General features: G+C 52.5%; 1 protein-coding gene across 1 annotated transcript in view; it reads left to right on the top strand.

Moving 5' to 3' along the window:
• Positions 1-23,104, top strand: part of CEP164 (centrosomal protein 164) — a 73,448-nt gene that overhangs the window by 35,020 nt on the left and 15,324 nt on the right. Inside the window, 8 exon segments of the mRNA XM_055091513.1 lie at positions 6,966-7,349; positions 8,331-8,411; positions 10,290-10,373; positions 14,360-14,445; positions 15,507-15,674; positions 16,541-16,687; positions 18,279-18,416; positions 21,103-21,312. Of these exon segments, the coding sequence (XP_054947488.1) occupies positions 6,966-7,349; positions 8,331-8,411; positions 10,290-10,373; positions 14,360-14,445; positions 15,507-15,674; positions 16,541-16,687; positions 18,279-18,416; positions 21,103-21,312 (1,298 nt within the window).

The following is a 23,104-nucleotide window of genomic DNA, read 5'->3' as shown; positions in this document are numbered from 1 at the left end:
GTGTCCCCTGCATCGGCAGGCGGACTCTCAACCACTGCGCCACCAGGGAAGCCCCCATGGGAGGTTTTGAACAGAGGTGTAACGCCGTCCAGATGCTTAGCATTTGTCGAATGCTGGCTGTGTGGCGGCAGCTGTGCTGTGGTCGATCCCAGCCCTGGTAAGGAGTGGCCTGGGCGGGCCTCTGGGAGTGTGCAGTTGGAGAGAAAGGATGCTGGGCACTCTGTGCTTAGTGAGTGCTTAGTACATGTTGAATAAATGAATATTTAGGAAATAGTAAAGCAGGGCCAGGTGTATAAAGAGCTCGAGCACAGGTACACTCTTTGGAGGAGTTCTGAGGGCAGAGAAATTACCTGCCCAGAGATGAGGGAGAACAACATTTGACCCCGGTCTTGAAGAGTAGGGAAGTTTTAGACGTGGGGGTGGAAGGGATGTTTTAGGCAGGTGAACGGCTTAGCAAAGGCACGAGGCCTGAGAAATGCAGAATATGGATGGGACTAGCTTCCGGAATATCCCCCCAGCAGTCCTGCTGCTTCTCATGTCTTTCCCTGGTCTGTCCTCCACTCCCACCAGAATGTTCTTCCTTTCTCCCTCCCTCCCTCCCTCCCTTCCTTCCTTCCATTTTTGGCTGGGCTGGGCCTTTGTAGCTGCACGCGGGCTTTCTCTAGTTGCAGCAAGCAGGGGCTACTCTTTGTTGTGGTGCGCGGGCTTCTCATTGCGGTGGCTTCTCTTGTTGCAGAGCACTGGCTCTAAGCGCACGGGCTCAGTAGTTGCAGCATGCGGGCTCAGTAGTTGTGGCTCGTGGGCTCTAGAGCGCAGGCTCAGCAGTTGTGGCGCACGGGCTTAGTTGCTCCGCGGCATCTGGGATCTTCCCAGACCAGGGCTCGAACCCGTGTCCCCTGCATTGGCAGGAGGATTCTTAACCACTGCGCCACCAGGGAAGTCCCAGAATGTTCTTTCAAACCAACAAACAAAACCTGAAACTCATCATGTCGTCATAATAACTAAAAAACCCCAGTACATTCTTCTACTTGAAAAAGAACATTCCCTACTATTTGTTCTTGGTCTACTGTCTAATTTATTAATTTTTAACAATTAAGCTTTCTCTAAATATGTCCAGAGTATTCACACAACCAATAAATCATGAAGTCAACAACTCAGATTTCCCCAGATTTTGAAATATTGATTGCAAGGTCAGTTAAACTTTACGCAAAATAGAAAATTCCTTTAAAGACTTTGAACTGAAAGAGTTCACTCACATTTATTAGAATGACCACAAAACTGACCAGTGGAACAACAGTGCCCGTATCATGGATTTAACTGTTTCCTTATTATCTTTTATTTATGTCCTTATCATCCCTTTCCACGGTCTTATTGTTTCTGCCTCTTACTTCTTGGTCTTCAGCTCACCTTGAGAGCTAGGGGGAAGGTGCCAGGTTGGCTGAGGTTGAGAATGCTGGCTGACACCTAGGTGTAGGTGGGCTCTCCCAGCTGACCCAGCTCTAGCCATTGGGCAGTCCCCAGGTTATACTTAGGCTCACTCTGTAGCCTCAGAAACTGTCCCCGTTTTTGGCTCTGCCCAATCAGAAATGTTTTGATTGTGACTTTGATGCTTTCTGCCACGTGACACATTTTCTGAGTGTCATCAACCTGATCTGGCTCTACTTTGACACTTCCTTCTGAATGGGGCCTGGTCTGTTGGCATTAAATCCAAAGCCTTCTGTTTTTGGTTCCCTGAAATGATAACTTTATTTCTTCTCATCTGCCACTAAGACCTTATGATGCTGATGGAAACAGCAGCTCAGGTTTTGAGCCTGGAAGGATGTCCATGAGTAGGAATGAGGTGTCAGGAGGACTCGCTGGCTTTTGGAGAAAGAGGGCAGTCTCCACAAGACTGAGAAAATTGAGAGTAGGGATTCTGCCCTGTTCATGTCTGTGTGTCTGGAACCTGGCCTGCTCCCTGGAACTTAGGAAGTGCGTGGGTATGTTTTGCTGAGCGATTGAGTGGATGAATAGGTGAGTGAATGCATGAGCCACGCTGGGACTAGAGGGTATCCTGGCAGGTCGTGTTGTGCTTTTTTCTTCTCTGGGCTTTCCCAGGTAGAGTGGACACTGGATCCCCGCTTCAGCTGGTGGATTGATCCCGATGTGGATCAATCATAATGTGCTTTGACTTGGGCTAGTTAATTTTTCCTTTATAATAGTTTACAAATGTCAACAAAAAAAGGGATTTTCTTCTTTGACATGTCCTGGATTTTCAAAAGCTTCCCTTCTGATCTTTATATGCTTCTTTGGGGGAGTGGAGCTTTTAAATATATTTTTTATAACCTCTTTAATATAAATAGGCAACCCAGTGTGATGGGGAGAAATGTCTGGAGTGGGAGGTGTTAAATACACTCCCCCCCATCTCTAGCATCCCATCAGATTTAGTTCTTTTTGCCACATGGAGTGTTGGATTCCTGTGTTCTAACCTCAGGCAGGAACTGGGGCTTTTCCTGGTGGGGAAGGTTAGTGTTGGGGATGAACGGGGGTTTTAGGACAGACAAAGCTACCTCTGCTTACCATGCCCTTTAAAATGGCTTTTGTCCCAGTTTATAGACCTTGGGTCTTCTGAGCTGCCCACCTCGTCCCGTTGCTGGGCGGCCCCGGCAGCCTGAGATGGAGAGCTTATTCTGTGGTTTGTTTTACCCTGTTTCGCTGTCAACAATCACTTTGCTCATGATTCCATGAGAGGGCAGTAGGATGGCAAGAATGCCTCTCTCTCTGTCTCTCTCTCTTTCTCTCTGTGTCTCCTTCCCCCTCCTCTCCTGCCTTCAACTTAAACCCGTTTCTAGTCTATTACAGAATCAAAAGGGATACATTCCTGGAACAGACACTGAGAATGGATGGGAGTGAAAGAGGGGAGGCTGAAGGGTAGGTGAGCAGGCAGCAGATGGCCTTGTAGTGCTGGTGAAAAGACCATCCGCAGATCAAAGCGGGGGGAGGGAGCTGGGCTTAGAAATAACAGGATGATGTCAGTGTGATTGGAAAGTGCTAACACTGGGGAGCATTGCAAAGAACTGAGACCGACTGGGTGGGAATGAGACATGGAAAATAAACCGACTGACGTTTGGCTGGGTGGCGGGGGAATCTCCCCAGAACGGGATCAATGCCGGGACATGGTGTCCAGCTCCCCTGTCTCCCACTCCCGCCCTCCTGAGCCGTGTGGAATGTAGGGCCCCTGCCTTTGTGCTCTGGACCGCAGGAGGGGGATTGCAGCATGGGAGACCTCATAGCTTTTGGGGGGTATGTTAAATCTTCACGCAATGGTTCGTACAGGCACCCTCCTGCACCCCCCCTCTTCATGCAGATGGCAAAGTCTCTTTGGAAAAAAAACAGCAGGAATTTGCCTTATACTCAAGGACCTGGGGCTGTGACAGGAGGAGACAGAAGGAGTGTGAGCACGGTTGAGCTGAGAGCAGAGCCGTGCTGTGGGTACGTCCCCCGGGTACCCTGCAGGACGCTGGCGCAGGAGGCTGTGCGCGGGGGCCTGGGTGTGCGTCCTGGGCCGGGCCTCAGGCCGCGGGCCCCGCCATGGAATGAGGAGCAGGGGCTGAGTTAAAGGAGAGGAGCGTGGGGTCAGCTGGGTTTTCCAGACACTCAGCTCTCATTCATCCATTTGTGGATAATCCACAACAAATGCCTAGTCTTCCCCTCAGGACGTCCCCCTGCTGTCCTGTCATTGCAGTCAGTTGATGTGGGTGCAGGGAATGCAAGTTCACTTATTTTCATGTTAGCCTTGTTTTAATATTTTACTATTTATGTAGACAGAATAGGATAAGCTCCATGGAACATTCTTCTTTTGGAGAATTTTAGCTTGAGAGTGGCATAGCCTGGGCCTGACATTCTGTAGTCTGGCCATATTCTCTCATGTGTAAGAATGGGAATCTCCCTCTGGATCTGGTGTCCTCCGATTTTTGATAGGTTACTTGTTTTTCCGTCATCTTGAATATTAATAGTTAATATTTGTTTAGCTATTTTCCATTTCATAAGCACTATAACAAGTAATAGTCTAATCCCTGTATAATTTTGTAAAATAGATATCACATCTCCATTTTACAGAGTAGGAACTCCTATATCTGCATTGACCCACTTAATCATTTTTAATATTCAGTCAACAAGCATTGACTGAGCACCTATTATGTGCCAGAAACTAGACACTGAGGATAATAAGGAGCTGATTTGGTGAGGGCAGCAGGCAAGGAAGTCAGCAGTTATAGGACAGTAGTTGTTGTGAAAGAGGATGAGGAGGGCTGATCTCAGGAAGGCTTCCTGGAAGAGGCGATGCTGTGAGGACCAGTGGGAGCTTGTCAGGGTAGATTGTGTGTGTATTAAGAACGCGCACGGGGGCTTCCCTGGTGGCGCAGTGGTTGAGAGTCCGCCTGCCGATGCAGGGGACACGGGTTCGTGCTCCGGTCCGGGAGGATCCCACATGCCGCAGAGCGGCTGGGCCCGTGAGCCACGGCCGCTGAGCCTGCGCGTCTGGGGCCTGTGCGCCACAACAGTGAGAGGCCCGCGTACCGCGAAAAAAAAAAAAAAAAAGAACGCGCACAGCAGAGCAGGGAAATGGCATAACGTTTGTTCACGGGCAGGATGTGTGTGTCTGGAGATGACCTCGGAGGAGCGAGCAGGGCCGGGCCGGGTGAGGAGATGTGAACTGGTGGTCCGACACCTCCTCTGTCCCCTAATCCAAGGTCTGTTGCCTTTCTTTCATCATGAGATGAGCGCGGCCGGGGTGGCTTGGCTGTGCTTGCTGAGTCAGACCCCCTCACTCCCCCCGAGACACTCCCACATCCTTCTTGGCGTCCAGTAGCCCCACAGACCTGTCACTGCGTGCTGGCCGCCGCTGAGAGCCGGCTGCTGTGGGGACACCGAGGTGAGGAGACCTGGCCTCGCCCTGAAGATGCCTCTCAAAGAGGAGGAGCTCATCTTGGCCCCTCTGCACCCAGTGACCGTGAAGACTTCCTCCACACTGCAGTTAGGGTGTCAGGAGGGTGGGCAGCGCTGGAGGGCACCCTGCCTTTGTGCTGCCAGGGCATGAGGGAAGCCCACCCCTTCTCTGTTCAGCCTCTGCTTTTCTCCCTGGGACAGGCGTGGCACTGACCACAGCGTCACCACCGTGTCCGGTGCCCTTTGCTTTGGGCAGTAAAGGCTCATAGCCAGGGCCACCTGGGATGTTTCACTTTTCTCCATTCTCAGCTGAATTCCTTGAGGGCAGGATCTATCTTCCTATTCAGGTCGCCACGGTGGGGTTTGGCTCATAGAAGGCGCTCGGTGAATGAACTTGTGGGTCTCATCATAAAACATGAGTTAGCGTTTATGGAGCGCTTACGGTGTGCCAGGCGCAGTTCTCTCTTCTTTACTCACTCAATGAGTGTTAACTTATTTAATCTTCCCAACAATCCTATGAGATAGGCCCTACTGTCCCCCCGTATTTTAGAGGAAGAAACTGAAGCCCAGAAAAGTTAAACAGTTTGCCTAGGGTCCCTGTACGCACGGAGCCAAGATGATTTGAACCTGGGTGTTCTATCTCCGAAGTCAGGCTCTGAAGTGCTCTGCTTTCCTGCCTCTCTTAACCATCCTTGGAAAGTTTGGGTGGGCTTGTCAGTCGGCTGTCAGACCTGCAGTGGATGGTCATGGCTTTGGGTTCCGTGGATCCTTTAACAGGCAGATGGCATGGGTGAATGGCGTGCCTGGGGCTTTTCCTTGGCCCTCTGGACTCTAGTCGTCACGCTTCTTGTTGGAGTGTCCAGGGTCAGGCTTCAGGAAGTCTCAAAAATCCCTGCCAAGAAGTTGTTCACGCTGGCAGCCCAAGTTTAGGACAGATGTTTTCTGGGAAGAAGGCTTCTCTGCTTGAGCCTAGGAGAGATCGCTGGCTGTATTTCTAAGGGAGGGGTTCCTTTTTCTCTTGTGGTAGCAAGGTTTTTCCTGGTCTTTAGCGTGGGGTTTGTGAGCGAGGAGCAGGGTGGGCGGCTGTAGAGGTGCACTACTCCCATCTCCTTTCAAGAGGCCCTGCAGAGGGGACCTTGGGGATTAATGGCCTGCAGCTGCTGAACCTTTGATCCACCCCGGCTCGTGCCAAGGCCGGGCTTGTTGAGGGAATTGATGGGGTGCAGCGGGCCCCAGAGCAGGGCCATTTCTGCCCGACGGCTGCGGGACTGTCCATGGGGCTGAGGCCCTTTCAGAACTGTGCTGTGGCCTGAGGCTCTCCTACTCAAACCCCCCTCCTTCCCTCTCCCCTGTCACAGGTCTCAGACCTGTGTTCCCAAGCCTCTCCCCACCTCCCGTATCCTCATGGGCATTTCCCCCAATCAGTCTTCTACACACCTCACCCCATCTGGCACCTGCTGCCCAGAGGACTCACTTGATGGTCCTCCGACAGAGGAGCCTGGGTCCAGGGCTGCTTATGCATCCTCCCTCAGGGGGAGGCTATAGGGAGAGAGCTACCCTCATTGCTATGCAAAAAGGGTACCCTCCTGATATTTCTTCCCTGCTGCCTTTTAGAAATGAAAACTCTAGACTTTGGTACTTTTCTCTCATGCGGTTCTCCGTCATCATCATCGTAAACAAATATTGACTTCTGAGCCTGCCATCTTATGGTTTGGCTAATGGGGCTGGAATGAGCCAGATTTATTACTCGAGAATGTGATGGGTGGTGACAGAGTTGTATAGTGCAGCGCACTGGATTCTAAGCTCCTCTGTGGACAGGGATCAGGTTGGGTGTATTCAGACCACCATAGAGTTTCAGAGTCAGTGGAGCTGGGCTGGAGCCAGGAATCTGTGTTTTTAAATGCTTTTGAGGTGTGGGATAGCCATTGGTTTCAGAACTGTAGGCGTCAAGGAATGGCAGCTCCGTCTTGTAGCAAGTCTCTAAACCCTTTTATTAATTCCTGACGTCTTCCTTTCTGACACGGTCTTCTGCTCCCTAGGAATCTCCAAGAACAAGCCAGCCAGAGGAGAAGAAGGACATTTCTCTGGATTCCGATGCTGCCAGCCCCCCTGCTCCTGGCAAGCTCTTCAGCCAAGGTGCAGATAGCAGCCTGAGCAGTGCCGATGGCCAAGGGCAACAGGGAAGAGGGGCAAGTTGGCCCCCAGAAAAAGAAAAGAGTGAGAAGAATGATCCCGGGATGTCCAGGAGTGTGGCGGACCCTGGGGGCGACCCCGCGGGCGATCAGCCTGCCAAAGGCAATGAAAAAGAGGCACCAGAGGACCCGGTGGATGCAAGAGAGGAGGGTTCCCGGAAGGAAGAGGCAGCAAAGGAGCCAAAGAAGGAGGCTTCCGTCCCGAAAGAGAGCAGATCAGAGGCGAGCGAAGTAAGTCACTTTGTCCCACGGGCAGTTGCTGGCTGCAGCCCTGTGCTGCTCTCCCGTGCCCTGTGCACGTTCCTCTCCCTTCATCGTTATTACTGAGTCAGGAGCTGCATTTGCAGGCCCGGCAATGGGCCGTCACCATCAGCCAGAACCCTTAATTGTGACAAATATGCCCAGACCCAGCAGGCAGTAAAATCCTGAATGAAACTCCAAACCTGCTGGCACTAGAAATTCAGAGCAGAAATTTGCGTTCCTGTTGGCACCTCCTGGGATATTCCTATTCCTCTGGTCTCCCACTTACTTCCTCTTGCCATTTCCTGCCTCCCCCTCCTACTTCTTGACATCAGTTTGGGGTGAGTCATGGTTGCAGCCTGTGTTCCTGCAGAGAGAGGAGTCTGTTGAGGGGTGTGGGGGGACGTTTGGGAGTGTGCTGCCCCGGCATTGGTCAGTTAGGTTACAAGAAGACTCTTCATTGGTCTCTCTGGCTCCTTTGAACAACCCAAGACACGGGAGTCTTGCTTGGTAAGATCAGGCCAGTGACCCGGATGGACAGAAGTAGGACCCAGCTGTGAGAGCATTTGGCATCTTTATTTTCCAGCCCTTAGTCCTGCCCTTCCTCCAGGTGGATGGTGAGGGAATTCATTTAAAGAGCTTTTACCTACTTCCTGGAAAAGATACTCTCATTCTGTTTTCCTAGGATCGCATCAAACTTCCCCACTGCCGACTTTCTAACCATCTTCCCCTCGGCTTCACTTGGCCCTCCTTCCAGGTGTAAAGAGTGTTGCCCATACTAAGCGGGGCTGCCCAGGCTGAGTGGGCCGGGGGCAGGTGTCCAGAGAGAATGGGAAGGTCCACGGGCCTCTTTCAGGTTTTCCAGAAGAGGTGGATTTAGGTTTGGGTTCAGCCCTGTGTTGGCACCGTGGATAGTGATCACGACCCTCTGTCCTCTGCTCCGGTGACTTCTCTGTGGGTCTGTCTCCCCAGGAGTCAGAGATCAGTGAACACATGAAGGAACTACAGCCCTCAGACTCCGCTGCTTCTGACCCCAAGTCCTTTCTTGGCCTGGTGAGTCTGAGATGGGGGGCAGCAGAGAGGTGGTGAAGAGCGTGGGTTTGCGAGGTCCTGTGTTTGAGTGATTCGCTGAGCATCTCACAGCTTGTAAGTGGGGAAGTTAGGACTCAAACTTGGATCTTGTCTAACTCCATTTTCTCAGCCCTACGTACTAAGGATAACACTACCTACTTTATAGGTTTGTTGTGAGAAGAAAGTGGGGTAAATAGTATAAAACATTAGCATATAAACATTAAACAAACATAGCTGTTATTACTATTACTGCTGTGTGAATTGCCTGTGAGATCATATGAGATCATTGCCTCTGGGCTCTAGCAGGAGCATTACATGAACCTAGGAGGTTAGAGACTGTGTGTGTGTGTTTATGGAATCACTGAGCCATGGTGAGGACCAGTCCTCAGGCTCTCAGGCTCTGACCAGGAAGGATGCTGTGGTGTGGTATCATTTCCAAAGTTAAGACTTTGTCCTGGAATGCCAACATCCATGGTTTCTTTGTCCCAGTCCTTCCACCCAGCCTGCTGTAGCCTGGCTTCACTTGCCAGGTTTGTATCTATGGGGAGGAGTTCAGGGTGCTTTTTGGCAGAGCACTTTTTCCAGAAACCACGCTCCATCTGTTTGGAGGAGGCAGATCAAAGGGAAGGGATTAGTGGGAGAGGGTCAGGGATGCACAGTAATGATACGAGGGGGTGCAGAGGAATTAGGAGGCTGTGTGCTCAAGCCCCTCACTGAGCCATGGGCTTAGGAGCCAGATGGCAGCTGCATTGAGTGGAGTAGGACTCACGCTGAAAGGAAAATGTCATCAGCAAAGAAAACCCACAAGCTAGGAACGGGAGGCAAAGTCCTTGTTGGCAAAAAACGTCATGAAGAATCGCTGTGTTACAGAACTCTCTGAAGCAAGGGCCCTGGCCCTGCTAAAGGAGTCACTGTGTGGAGAAACGGGCTGCCCATCGGCATTTTTCTTCTCTATGGGAGTGGGTGGAGGAAGCCACAGACAGCAGGACCAGACCGTGGCTGGGCGTCCCTCCATTTATCAGGGCTGATGACAGAACTGTCCCTGTTAGCGTGCTGTCAGGTAGCCGTCCGTCACCTAGCCCAGTGGGGATCTTGGGCTCGGAGGGGGCGGGCTCGTGGCTCTGTGGCAGCCAGAGGGCAGCTGGGAGCCGGCACCTGTGTGGGCACTTGCTGCCCGTCCCAAAGAGAAGCTGGTGGAGGAAGTGGCGCTCATTCATCCCCCTTGTCCAGAGTGACACCTGTATGGGAAGGGGAAGGAGCCAGCTGGGTGGATCCTGGCAGGCCCTGGTGTCCAAGCTGCCCACAGGGCTTCTGGGCACTTTGGCCTCCTGGTTGGGCACCAGGAGGGAGAGACAGCTGGAAAGTGACATGCTTTGCAGCACATGTCACACAAAGAGCTTGGGCTTTGGAGTCGGCCCAGGGCACTTCTGACCCCCAGCCCTATTGCTTACCAGATGCGTGACCTTGGATAAATTACTTGGGCTCTCAAACTGCTTCCTCCGTGAGATAAGGATAAGAGGATCAGTCTCATAGGGTTACTTTTTTCCCTGTAATTTGATTATGAAAAATTTCAGACATACTGAAAAATTAAAAAACTTTTACAGCGAATAGCCTCATACTCACCACCTAGAGTCTACAGTGAACAGTTTACCGTACTTGCTTTGCCACATACCTTTCCATCCAGTCGCAGTGTTAATTTTGAAGGTGAAATTAATGAGTAGCTGTCGGAGTGCTTGGTACAGTGCCTGGCATGTAGTAGGCGTCTTTCTGGAAGGTGGGGGTGGAGGAGAGGCCCTGTATCCCTGGTGGGCGCTGAGCGTGACAGAGGAGAGCTGACCTCCCCGTCTCTACCATCTCCAGGACTTCGGTTTCCACAGCCGGATCTCGGAGCACCTGCTGGATGTGGACATGCTCTCCTCTGTCCTGGATGGAGCCCGCTGGGAGGTGAGTCTCTCTAGGGCTGGGCTGGAGCCTCACTTTTGAGGATAATCAAGAGCTGAGTCCTGCCCATCCCAGGGTGCATTTCTGGGTGTTCTTTCCCTTCTGATTCATTAAGTCAAGGCCCTGATTGTGCCTGTGATGGGGCTTCCGACATACATGCTCTGTTGCTGCCGTGAATTAAGGCATTCCGTGACCTCCACCCCCATATATTTATCTGTTTATCCAGTCACTTAGCAACTGAGGGCCGACCACTTGCTCCCGTGCAGAGCACTGTGTAGTTTGTGGGTTTCAAGGCACTGCCCAGCCTGGCCCATCCAACCTCTGCAGCCTCATCCTCAGCCCACCGCCCATGCCCCGGCTGTGCCCACCACTCGCCGTTCCCCTGGGGCCACACCCTCCACCTCCTTCACCACTCTGCCTGCTGGGCTGCTTTTCCTTTTGTCCCGGCAAGCTCTTTCTTGGTCTTGGAGGTCCACCTCTGATATCACCTCCTCCAAGCATGATTTATCATTCCTTCCCTTTGCTTTCCTTTGCTTCCCTTAGTGCTGCTTCTTTCGTTTTATGGTTCTTTGTCTCCCCTGCCAGATGTAAGCTCAGACACAGACCCTGTCCTTAAGGAGCTTGAAGCCAAGATCATTTTTTCCTCCTCTGTAGGGTTGTTGAGAGGAGAGAGATTCTGACATGTGGTCTTTGCAAGTTTGAGCGGGCATTTGGTTTGGGTGAAACAAACAAGATATTTAATGTGAATCAGGCCTGGGTGCCGGGATAGAGTTACAAGGTCGGTTGCATTTGTGCCTGACATGTTCTTCTTGGTTCTGCTGGACCTTGGTCCCCACTGTTTGCAGCACTGGAGGTCTTTAAAGGCACAGACAAGACCAGGTGGTGTTTGTCAGGAAGGGTTTGGAGCAGGTGATTTGTGAGGCACCTTACTGAGTTGGCCGGGCAAGGTGAATTTCCATTGTTCTGTCTCCAAAATCTGGCCAGTATTAGAATACTTGGGGGGCTTTAAAAAAGACAGATTTCTAGGTCCTGCCTAAGACCTCACAAGGCGAGCAGCCTCTTTTTGGGCCATGCCACTTGGTATAAAGCAGTAGCAGGGCCTGGCTTGCATTTGGTTCTCATGAGGCACCCTCTGAGGCAGCCGCCCTGGCAGAGGGGGCCCTAAGCTGTATCTCATGACCAGTGTGGAGCAGTGCTGGGTGCTCAGGTTGGCTGACTGCGTGGAGCCCTTTGCGAGATTGTGTCCGCCTCTCACTTCAGGGCATGGAGGGGCTGAGCAGGGAGGTAGAGCTGGAGGGACAAGAAGCAGCCTCTTTGTGGGATGGATAGAACCATAGGTACAGTCCCCTTTGTCTTTCCAGGGGGCACTTGTTCATTTTTCCTATTCTCTGGATCTTTCCCAAGGCCAGGGCCAGTGCAGAAGCTTAGAACTGAGCTAAGTTAATTTTTGTTCACTTAAACATTTTTTATGCATCTTTATTGAGATCTAATTGACATAAACTGGACACATATAAATGGTACCACTTGATAAGTTTTACCATATGGATACACCTTTCAAATCACCACCATGGTCAAGATAATGATTGTAATGAATTACAAACATGATGAATTTTATAATAGGTTACAAAAAATAACCATAAAATTATTTCAAATAATAGAGAAGGTCAAAGTCTTCTACTTGCTGCAGACTTACTCCCTCCCGCAGGTAGGGACTGTTAGTTTCCATTAACATTTTTCATGTGCCTTTCCAGAAAATTTTCTGTACACATATAAGCATGTATTTATTTTCTATTTGTTAATCTTTTTTTTCCCCACAGAAATTGGAACTGTGCTATAAAAACTGCTTGGCAATATGCTCTTCAAATTCGAGAATAGACCCGTAACTTATTTCTATGCTATTTCAGATCTGCCCTACTCCTTTTATTGGTTGCATAGCATTCTGCTTTATGAATGCACTGTGACTTACTGGGATTTATTAAACTGAGGACTGCATCATAAACAAAAAACAAAACCCCAGAGCTGAGTTTAGATTGGGGAAGTGGTGTCTTGAGCAGTCTTAGGCCGGAGGCTTAGAATGTGCTTGTGTCTCCCCTCTCTGAAGAGTGCCGATATGCCTGATTTCTTGGTCTGGTTCCTTTGACTCCCTTTCTGGGGCAAAAATGTCTAGGGAGCAGGTAGAAACTCTGCTCAATGGACCTCTGTCTGGGTACTTACCCAAGGTGTCCCTTATTCTCTAGCTGGGGGCTAGTTGAGTTTCTAGCAGAAATATGGAAGGTGAAATAAGAAGGAAATAGACAGGCCTTGTCTGTAGCTTGTCCTTTCTGATTCAGGGCTCAGTCCCCCGATATTTATTACAATCACTGCACTCTGTTACCCATCTTATATTTTAGTTTGTGAAATAGATTGGCCTGTGTGATTGTTTTTGTTTTTGTTTTTCCTTGAAAAGAGAGAGGGGGAGCTGTCTGCTGAGCTTGTTGTGAATTGTAGGGAAGACAAGTTGTGAGTTGAGCTCTGCAAGGGAGGGAGGTGGGGTGGGAGAAGGGCGGCCCGCCCCGCCATTGTCTGCGGGCTCTGCCCGGCTGATGCGATTAGGAGTGGCAGCCCTGGCAGGGAGCCCTTCTGCTGCGGGCACCAGGAGGCACTCCCAGGCAGCATTGCTATTTTTCATGTAATTTGGGGGAGCTGGCTTATAGTTCAGACCCAACCAGATGGCAGAGTCGGCCACAGCTGCCGGGGCTCAGGCTGCCAGTGGAGAGGTGTGGGGGGCTGGGGGCATGGGGCTGGGGACACGGAGGTGTGCCAGCCCGGCCGGAGCCCTGCTGGGGAAGATGGAGTGAGCTGTCTCCTGCCCCACCTCTCCTGTTAACCCTCGTGTCCCGGAACAGACAGGGCTCCTGTCAGTGTGACAGAAGGAGTGCAGGTCCTAGGATGGGGACTGGCACTGGCAAAGCTGGGTTTCTTTTGTGTTTTGTTTTTCCTCAGGCTGGGGAAGAGGAGAAAGGGGGTATGAGGAGAGCTCATATTTGTGGCATGCCTTCTTTTGGGCCGGAGTCGGGCTTTATGTACATGATCTCATTTAATCTTCACCAGAAGCCCTGTGAGCTGTGGTTTGCCGTCCCATTTTGTAGTGGAGGAGGTGCTAGAACAAAGGGTTGAGTCCAGGCTGACTGCCCTACTCTACCCGCGTGACCTCACCCCTGCAGAAAATATGTGAATGTATCAAGAATAGTCCTTTTTCACCAGCTTGCCTAATTTGCCTAGACACCTAAGCTTTAAAATGAGATTTGGGGTTGGCTTTTTTTTTTTTTTTTTTTTTTTTTTGCGCTGTCTGGCTGGTGAAATCCCTGACTAGGAAGGGGGCATCATTGTCTGCTGATGGGACCTGGGTGTCGGGGGAGCAAAGGAGCGCCCCGTCTTCCTCCCTTCAGGTGCCCACACAGTGCCCTTCTCGTCTGGAGTACAGCTGTCTGTCATTTCACCAAGTCTCCATCTCTCCAGGGTCCTTCCTCTTTAATGCACTTGTCTGCTGTGCCCAGTCCTGCTCACTTAATTTGAGCATCCCCGATTATCACTGGCACTGGTGGTCTGGGGCCTCTGTGGACCTGGGGTGTTCATGGATGGCTCCGCTTTGTGCAACTGGCAGTGAAGGGTTTCCAACTGCAGAAGGCAGGATTTTCTTTTTCTTATGTGTTCTGCTTCAGCCTCTGGCTTCTGCCTCTGCCTGCAGTGGCTTTGGTGTCTGACTCATCCTCCCCAGGCCAGCAAGGCTGGCCCTGGGAGCAGCTGTGAGCCTGGGGGCTTAGCCAAAGCCCCAGGGCCTTCACTGTGCAGTAGACGACCTTCTCTTCTGCATCCTGAGTGGTCCTCACTCACCAAGAGCCACCTCTCAGTGCTTCCTCCTGGCATGAGAGTCAGTTGGAGGATTAAAGGACCCAAAGCAGACCCCCAACCCCCCAAAGTATACACTTTCCACTGCTACTTGCCTACAGGCCCAGAGGTTGGGAAGAGAAGACAAGGATGCCAGCCAGTCCAGCCAAGATGAGCTGCAGAGCAAGAAGTCCAGAGGCTCGGAGAGGTATAGTGCGTGGGAGGCCACCCTCAGGGACTTTGGGATGGCGTGGACTTGGGCAGAATTCCTGGCTTTGGTCTATGTACCTCAGTGTGCTCCTGACTGAAGGCAGATGGTGAACTGTCTGGATGGCCTTGCAAAGTCTGTGTGTGTGTGTGTGTGTGTGTGTGTGTGTGTGTGTGTGTGTGTGCAAACCAAGTCAGGAGTGGGAGGTACTGCTGGAGCATATGGGGGTACTTTGTGCCCATAGCAACATTGTGGGGACAGGGCTCTGTCCTTTTCATCAGATTGGATGAAGCCTTGTGTGTCCCTGCTCGTGGGCCAGGGCTGGATAGCCTGCTCGAGGTCCAGGAGACCATGTTAGAGGGTCGGTAGCGCAGCTCAGAGCTCCAAGCCAGGCCTTACCACATCAGAAATGGCTGCGGCTGTGTGAGTGTGTGTGTGTGTGTGGTGTGTGTGTGTGTGTGTGTGTGTGTGAGTGAGAGAGAGAGAGAGAGAGAGAGAGAGAGAGAGAGAGAGATTGAGAGACAGGAGCTTCCAGCTTCTCAGGCCTGAGCCCATGATAAGAGAAGGGCTGCCACCCTTTGAAGGGGAAGGGGGTGGTCATTCTACTTTTTGGACCTTGAAAAGCTATCAGCATTCTTGAAGCTACAGCTTCATGCATTGTCTATAGTCTGACCATTTGAGTCTGGCTTCTCTTTTTCTCCCTCTTTTCTGCTCAGTTCTTCCATCACTACCCCCCGCCCCCAACACACACACATACTCTCCCCGGCCCCAGTGATGGCAGGAATGCATACACCTGTGAGTGTGCCCAGCTCTCACTCCTGGGCCAAGCAAATGCAGCCCAGGGACCTGGGAAGGCTGAGTGTAGTCCAGGCAAAGGGAGAGCTCCGGAGGGAGTTCCTTCGTCCTGCTTTTCTGGCTGCTTTGGCCTCCGTGGGCTCTCCATGGAGGTGGGGCCCCGGCTGGGGTCCAGCCCGCAGGAGGCATGCACCTCGGTCCCCGTACTCCATTCCCCGATTCTGCTGCTCTCTGAGTGGAGGCCCTGACTCTGCTGCTCTGCCCAGGTTATCTCCTCCTCTTCTGCATGGGGAGCGGCTCCAGAGTCCCCTTCACAGCCAGGCCACGGATGAAGGGCCTCCGCAGCCCCTGGAGGAGCAGCCGGAACAGAAGGGGGCAGAGGAGCCTGGGGAGGGCTCTGCAGGTAGCCCCACGCCCCCTGGTCCCCTGCAGAGGTAAGGGTGGGCTGGAAGCCTCCCAGGGTGGGCGTGGTGGGCCTGGAGAGGTGGGGAGAGCAGGGGGCGGGGTTGCAGCCTAAGCAGCGGCAACGGCAACGGACGTTTCTGCTTAGTGTTTCACACAAGCTGGAGAGTTAGGAAATCTGCCTCTTCCTCGTCCTTGGCCTACAGCTAAAGTCGGGGTGCACGGTCTGAGTAGGGGAGCTTAGAAACGCTGGAACTAGGAAGTATGTCTTCTGACCCAGCTGCCCTCCTGCCAGGGGCCGGGGCAGAGACTGCTGTCACCCTGGACTAGGCTGCTCCTGCCAGGGGGGCCATCTCTCCCGGTCCCCACCTGCCAGCCCCCTCCTTCCCAGCAATCATCCGCCGCTAGTCACTCAGCAAGCCTGCGGGGAACCCTGCTGGGCGCAGGGCCCCGGGCTTCCCTGAGGCCAGCTGAGAGGACCTTCACTCCCTCGGCTGCTCCAGAGCTGGTGTAGCCTTGCTAGTTTGTTCCCCTGGCAGGAGAAAGACGCTGGTCTTAGAGCTCATCTGGGTGGAGTGAGTCACTGGGGGAGGCTGAGCAGCGGCCGTGATTAGTCAGCAGCATCCACGGCACCCCTGCTGCGTGCAGAGCTTCTCCTGGGTGCCGTAGCCACTCTGCATCCCACCTGGGACATGAATCTCTGGTCCTTCAGTGTAAACTGCTCGGGAAGAGGCTGGGGCGGGTGCTGGATCTGAGACCTGAGATAGGGAAACCACAGGTCTTGCCGGGGCCGCGCCTCCTTCGTCCCCATCACAGACCTTTGACCCCGAACGGGGTACAGCCGGAGCCTCTCACCTTCCTCTGGCTTTAACACAGTTGCTTCCTTGTTGCTGTCAAGGGAGGAGAGCCCAAGCCCACCTGCCGCCCACGAGAGGGGCGAGGAGCGGTGCTCCCAGGCCGAGGGGCCGGGCCCTGGGCAGGACGAGGCCGAGGGGCCCGAGGAGAAGGTGGCGGCCAGCCCCACCCTGCCAGTCTCTCCAGAGGTGTAAGGGCCAGTTTTCATGTCTGTCCCTGCCCTCCATTGTGTGTGGATTGCTTCAGTGCCCATCTGGTCTTGGATGGTGGGGAGGGGGTTGCTGTGGCTCCGGCTCAAGGAGTGGACTGGGGGGAGAGTGAGTGAACCCTTGGTTCTGCGTACAGCCTTGACCCCTAAGCAGCCCCCGGGGCTCCCCTGGTCAGCACCTGGGGTACGAGGCTGGAAGCGAGGGGGAGGGGGGAGGGTATCTCCTGGGCCATTATCAGAAACCTGGTAAAGCGTGTTTTCCCCTCTACCAAGCACTGTTTTTCTTTGAAAAAATTATTGAGGTATTTATACACATGAAAGTACATACATCTGAAATGTCCCAAGTCAGTGAGTGTTTACATACCGTATCACAACCACCCAGATCATTTGCACATTTCCATCCCTCCTGAAAGTTTCCTCAGGCCCCTTTCCTCTCAGTCCACCTGCCCTAGGTCACCGCTATTCTAGCTTCTGTCCCATAGATTCGTTTTTCCAGTTCTCTAACTTCATATGCATGGAGTTATCCAGTACACAGTGTATATCCTTTGTGCCTGGGTTCAAAGCTCACCTGTGCTGTTGCACCAAGCACTTCTAAAACTTAGAAACCTTTTGCTCTCCTCCCCTTTCTCACCCCTTTTAGAGATAAGGAAACTGAGGTTCAGGAAGGTGAAGTGATTTGCCCAAGGTCACGTTGCCAGTCGGTTGCAGAATTAGGACCTGAGCCCTCTAGTCACCTGAGCCGTCGACTTCTCTGACTCTTGCTCTGCAGCCACTGTGCCTTTTCTCTGCATGGAGAGAAACAGGTGTCGGGGTGATACAGGTTTTCCTGTCTGTGAACTGAGCAGTACAAAAGGATTAAGCGTCCTCAGGATTCCGGCTGACTATTGAGCAGAGACAGGTTCATGCACTGATTACTCACAGGAAGCGTCACCGAGAGCTGGCAGGGCACGTGAGTGCACAATCTCACGTCATCGCTGTAGCGCTGCAGGAGTGATGTAGGGAAGGGGTAGCCCATTTTTCAGGTGGTGATATATCCCACAGTGACAGCTCTGCCCCTGAGGAATGACATCGCTTTCCCAGGTCCCTGGGTGGCTGTGGACAGCCAGATCAGGGTGCTTTTGATGAGGACAGGAGGTGAGTGGGGTTCAGAAACACGACCCTCTGGGCAGAGGTCAGAGGGCATTTTCCCAGGGCTTCTGGAAGAGAAGCTGGCCAGTGAGGCTCCTCCTGGCTGCCTGGGCTGATGAGTCCCCTTCCTTTGTGTTTCTCCTCCCATCCCAGTGAGGCTGCCCCTGCTGGGGGGCTCTCTCCTGGACCACACAGTTTCAGTTTACACAGCGCCCTTAGGAAATGTCTCTGTTCCTTTCCTGAGTCTTCTCAGGCTCCATAACTTCCTTGTTATTAATCTTTACAGCTACGTTAAGAATGGATTGATTTTTCTGGGATTCGTGGGGAGTGGCTCTGTGTCTGTGCCTCATTTGTATCCGTGGGATTTTAATTTATGGAGGTGACTGAGTGACAACACAGAGAGGCCAGTGCCACTGAAAGAAGAATTTATTCCTTATATTTCCAGAGAGAAGAGGGCATGCCACGCCAGGTGGGGCCACGTGGGGAAGGACCAGATTTGGTCAGGAGGCCGAAGAGGCGAGAAGGAAGAGCGTGACCCAGAGGCTTTATTGGGGTTTTCCTGGGAAGCAATGGGCGAGACAGGGTAAGTACCCTGAGCGAGTGGAGGGGTGGAAAGTTTGAATAATTTTGGAGGGCTCTGGGCCTGGTCTCTAGTTACCTGGTGCCTGCCCCTGTATGATTTTGGGCGTGGGCATTAGATCAGGAGATGGCAGGGGGTGTAGGGATTGGTTGGTTTGCATGTGAAAGACATACTCCCTTTGCTGTCTGTAAGGATTGGCTGGCCTGGCAGGGGTACCCTCTCCTTGACCAGCCAGCTTTTTCAGATGCCATAACATCATGAAATACAGAAAATAAAAAGCATGGTTAGTGGAGTCTGTCACCTGCATAGATATTGTCAAGCTGAATCAGGAGGAGTTAAGAGCAAAGGGCAGGTCAGGGAGTGCAGGCAGGGCTGGCAAGCAGCCACCGCTGTGCATGCTTTATGGCCAGAGGCCTGGGTCTGGGAAACAAGGATACCCTTCCGTTTGTCATCCCAGCATCTTTCATGAGGTGTGTATAGAGAGAGGGTAAATGAATTAAAACAACTGGGTTGAAAGTGAGCGGAGACAAGATCCCTGATAGTGATCTGAGTCTTAGTGGTACCCTGGCCATTTCAGGGCCATGGGTATCATATCCTCCTCCCTCTCCTCCCTCCCTGCCCGCCTTCCCTCCTTGCTTTCCCTCATATGGCTCGGAGTAACTTGGTGGCCAGTCTGAAAGGGTGATGCTCTTACTGAGCCTCTTCTTGGCCACTAACTGTTGCAAACTGGGTCTCACTGATGCTGATACCTGAGGAGTGGCCTAGAAATCGGACCTGCCTCTTCCTCTGGAGTCTTCAACTGCCCAGTTATCTCATAGATCATTCAGGCTCACTGTTTGACCGCCTTGGACCTAAGCTGGGAGTTTGGGATACTCGATCTTTAAAACAGGGACACGGAGAAGACGCCCACTGAAAAGCAGCCCCGTTTGCCTGTGTGCCAGGCGTGCAGGCAGGCTCAGTGGTGCGTGCAGCCTGGGCACACACTGGCACGCCAGCTGATGCCCCCTCTCTCCGCAGCATCTGTCCCCAGGGCTCCACATAGCTACGTAGCCCACAGGGGAGAGAGACATTAAAAGGTACCATCTCAGGGAAAAAAGCTGTTTTCAGCTCAGGTTGGAAATGAGTTGGAGGGTTGATGAGGCTGAGAGCTGCGGGGGGAGGCTCTTTCCGAGGGCGGGATTCTCAGAGGAGGTGGCGGCCACATCTTACATCTGCATCAGTCGGGCTGGGACAGGGGGACTGAGAGGAAGCTGGGAATTGGAAGGGGGGAGATGGGCTTGGGAGCAGAAGAGAACTGAAGGCAGAACTCAAGACTGTTTCTGGTCTGAGTCATGATTTTAGGAAAGATCTTAATGATATTTCAGAGATAGCAGTAGCCTTTTGTGTCTTCCTTCTCTCTCTGACCTCAAGGGGCTGAAATGGAATTCCAGAGCCCTTGTTTACTTCTGCTGTTCTAATCTGATCCTGCCCGCTGCCTTCTGTCTGCTGCAGTGTGGGAGCTGAGTGAGGAGGGGGTTTTACATCCCCAGCAGTGGACGGGGGACTGGCTCCCCTCCTGGACTCTGGCCCCTCTTGTCCTTGATTTGGACCACGCCCATAGGCTGTTGGGGTCCACTGGGCCACCGTGCCAGGCCTGCCGCAGCTGGAGCACCACGGGAGAAGATGGTGGTTGGGTGGCCAGACCAATTTCTGATGTAAGGTTTAGGGACCTGGGAATGCCAGCATGTCCTGGCCTTTAGGAAAGCCACTCGAGGAGGCAAAACACTTTATCCCGCTTATGCTTTCATTGCTTAAAATGTTCTTGGGGTTTCTCTTTGGGTATTTCCTTTAAGAACCAGAGTACAAGCAACATAACAGCCTTCATTATAGACATCTCTTTAACCGATACCAGTGTTCCTTATCTTACCACCCGCCTTATGCATCCAGGTTAGAATTTCTTCTACACATTTCCAAACAGTGCATTCACTCTAAGCAGATGAAGCTGTGGCATCATCGGGGATCTGTGGAGCCTGGCATTCTGGTTGTGTTCTTGCTGCTGTCTTTGGCTTAGGGAAGGGTCTCCTGCCCGGCTCCCTTGGCAGAGTGGGGAGGACGGTTTCCCATTCCTGGGCCTCCATGGACTGTTCTAGGTCTCAGGGCTAGGAGTTCTAGCAGCGAGGAGACATGCTGCTGCTTCTCCCGCTGGCTCATACAACTGGCCTCTGTTCAGTTTGAGAGTCAGAGAGCAGCCTCTGGGGACTTCCCAAACTGCTGGCATGAGCCTCAAGTAGCAGGGAGAGCCCTGGTAGGGAGTCGGAAACAGGGCCATGAGCCACTCTGGGGAGGAATCCATGAGGGACAGAGCTTCGCTCTCTTCCTGCTGCCGCCAGCCCTTGAGCCACAGCTTGGGTGTTCACTCAGGCCACAACCTACCAGGTGCCCTGAGAGCCTCCTGCGGGCCACCCTCATCCCCAGGCTCTCGGGGCCTTTGACAGCCACCGTGGGGCTTGTCCTATAGAACAAATGCTGCCTGTGTCTTCGAGAGGGTAGCCTTGCTGCCCGCCCTTGGGTACCTGATTTGCACTTATGATTCCTGACCCTGGGCCCTCTGTTAGGGTTCCGTATGTGCTGTTCTGTATCTGTATAAATCCTAGTGCTGAAAGGTGGGTGGATAGTCAACCTAGTGAAATGCTGCTTCCACCCTTGGCAGACGATCTACAGAGCCTGCGGCTCCCCCAGAGCAGCTCTCAGAGGCTGCACTGAAGGCCTCGGAAGAGGCGGTGGCCCAAGAACTCGAGCAAGGGCAGAGGTGGCTCCTGGAGTCCAAGCGAGAGAAGATGCAGCGGCTGCAGGAGAAGCTGTGGCAGGAGGAGGAGGCGGAGACCCTGCAGCTTCACCGGCAGAAAGAGAAGGCGCTCAGGTCCCGCCCCGCCCCCAGCCCAGCCGCCCTGGCTGTGCAGGGACACCCTCCTCCCGCCCTGGCAGCCACGGGGATGCCCGGGGCCCCTCCAGGACTGCTCCTCAGTGGCCCGTGTGGAGGGGTGGGCTCCCTGGCCAGGGCTGGTGCCTTTCCTCTTTTTGGGGAGGACTTGGGAGGCGTGATCATAATGAGGGTAGCTAACATTTTTTGAGAGATTACACTGATCCATATGCTTTATATCTGTTAATTTGTTCAGTCCTCGGAACGGCCCTTATGAGGTGTCGTCATCAATTCTGTTTTGTAGCATCTATAATACAGATGAAGAAACTGAGGCACAGAAAGGTTAAGTAGCTTGTCCCAGGTATGGAGGCTCGTAAGCAGCAGAGCCCGGATTAACCCAGGCGGTTTGTCTCCGGAGAACAACTACATCGTCCTCTCTCTTGGGAGTCAGGGCTCTGTTGGAACCCAGTGAGATTGGGAGGGACCACGTGATATGGTGTGAGGTGCTCTCAGACCCAGAAGTTTCTATTTGGGTTCCTACTCTTTGAGTAGCCGTCTGCGAGCCCTAGACAAATGCGACATGTAAGCCTGGGCTGGGCCTACGTGTATAGGATTGTGTGTATGTATGCTGGAGTTTTATTTTTATAGGAGAAGGCAGTTCAGGGCTGGAATGATAGCTCCACAGTGTGACCAGGTCCCTGGTCTCCTTTCATCTCTCTGCCATCTTTAGTGCTGGGTTTTACTCTCAGGGTCTCTTTACAGTTCAATATAGCTGCTGGATCTCCAGCCATCGTTTCTGTGCTCCAGGCAGGAGGATTAGGGGCACCTTCTAGCTCATTCAGTCCCTTTGAAGGCGCTTTCCTGGAAACTTTACCCAATAACTTCTGCTTATTCTTTAAAGGAGTTTTCCTGGAAACTTTACCCAGTAATTTCCACTTATATCTGGCTGGCTACCCCTGGTTGCAAAGGGTAACTGGGAAATGTAGTCCTTCAGCTGGTCCGCTGTACCTGATAGAAAAAAAACAGGGTTCTCTTAGTAAAGAAAAATGGGAGAATGGATATTGAGAGGGTAATAAGCAATCTCTGTCACAGTCCCAGGATGGGAAAGGTGCTACAAAAAGATGTTAATATATTCCACTTACTTGGCAATTAAACTAAAGGCTAAATCTTGTCCTCTTGGACAGAACATCCGAAAGTGCTAGAAACTTGCTATTTTTCTGTCATCCGTAGCAAAGACTTATAAAAATATTTATGCTAAACTAACAAAACCAACACCCAACTACCCAGAGGGTTGGGGACCGTCTCCCTTATTAGCCCAACACAGGATCTACTGACCCTGGGTCCATCCTTATGTCACCCCTCCTGGATGCCCAGCCAGAGTGCATCCCAGAGAACAGATCTTCCCACAGCATCCTCCTCTTCCAGCCAGCTGAAACTTGGGGCAGGGGCCCACCCAAACAGGGTGGTACTCAGCTTACCTTGAGAGACAGTGCCTGGGAGGAAACCCCCATGGTGTCTCCCTGCCCGCCTGCCAGGTTCCTCTCTCTTCCTGGTCACCCTCAGCTGGGCTAACTGTGCCTTTTGTCCCTCCCCCAAACCCCCCAACTGCAGAGGGGGCCTCCCAGAGACCTCTTAAGTCGTGGTGAAAACCAGCCTGCCAAAAGTGTCCGACTCAGGGCCTGAAACACAGTAGTTGCTCAATAAATGGTGGCTCTTGATTGTAAATATTTTCAGTCGAAATCAGTACAGTGTCAGCGGTCTTGACTAAGTGGTTTCTCTGTGGGCAGTGCCT

This window comes from Physeter macrocephalus, chromosome 16 (genome assembly GCF_002837175.3).
Source record: "Physeter macrocephalus isolate SW-GA chromosome 16, ASM283717v5, whole genome shotgun sequence".
Lineage (NCBI taxonomy): Eukaryota > Metazoa > Chordata > Mammalia > Artiodactyla > Physeteridae > Physeter > Physeter macrocephalus.
Note: the sequence above shows the minus strand (reverse complement) of the source record. Positions and strands in the feature narration are given on the sequence as shown.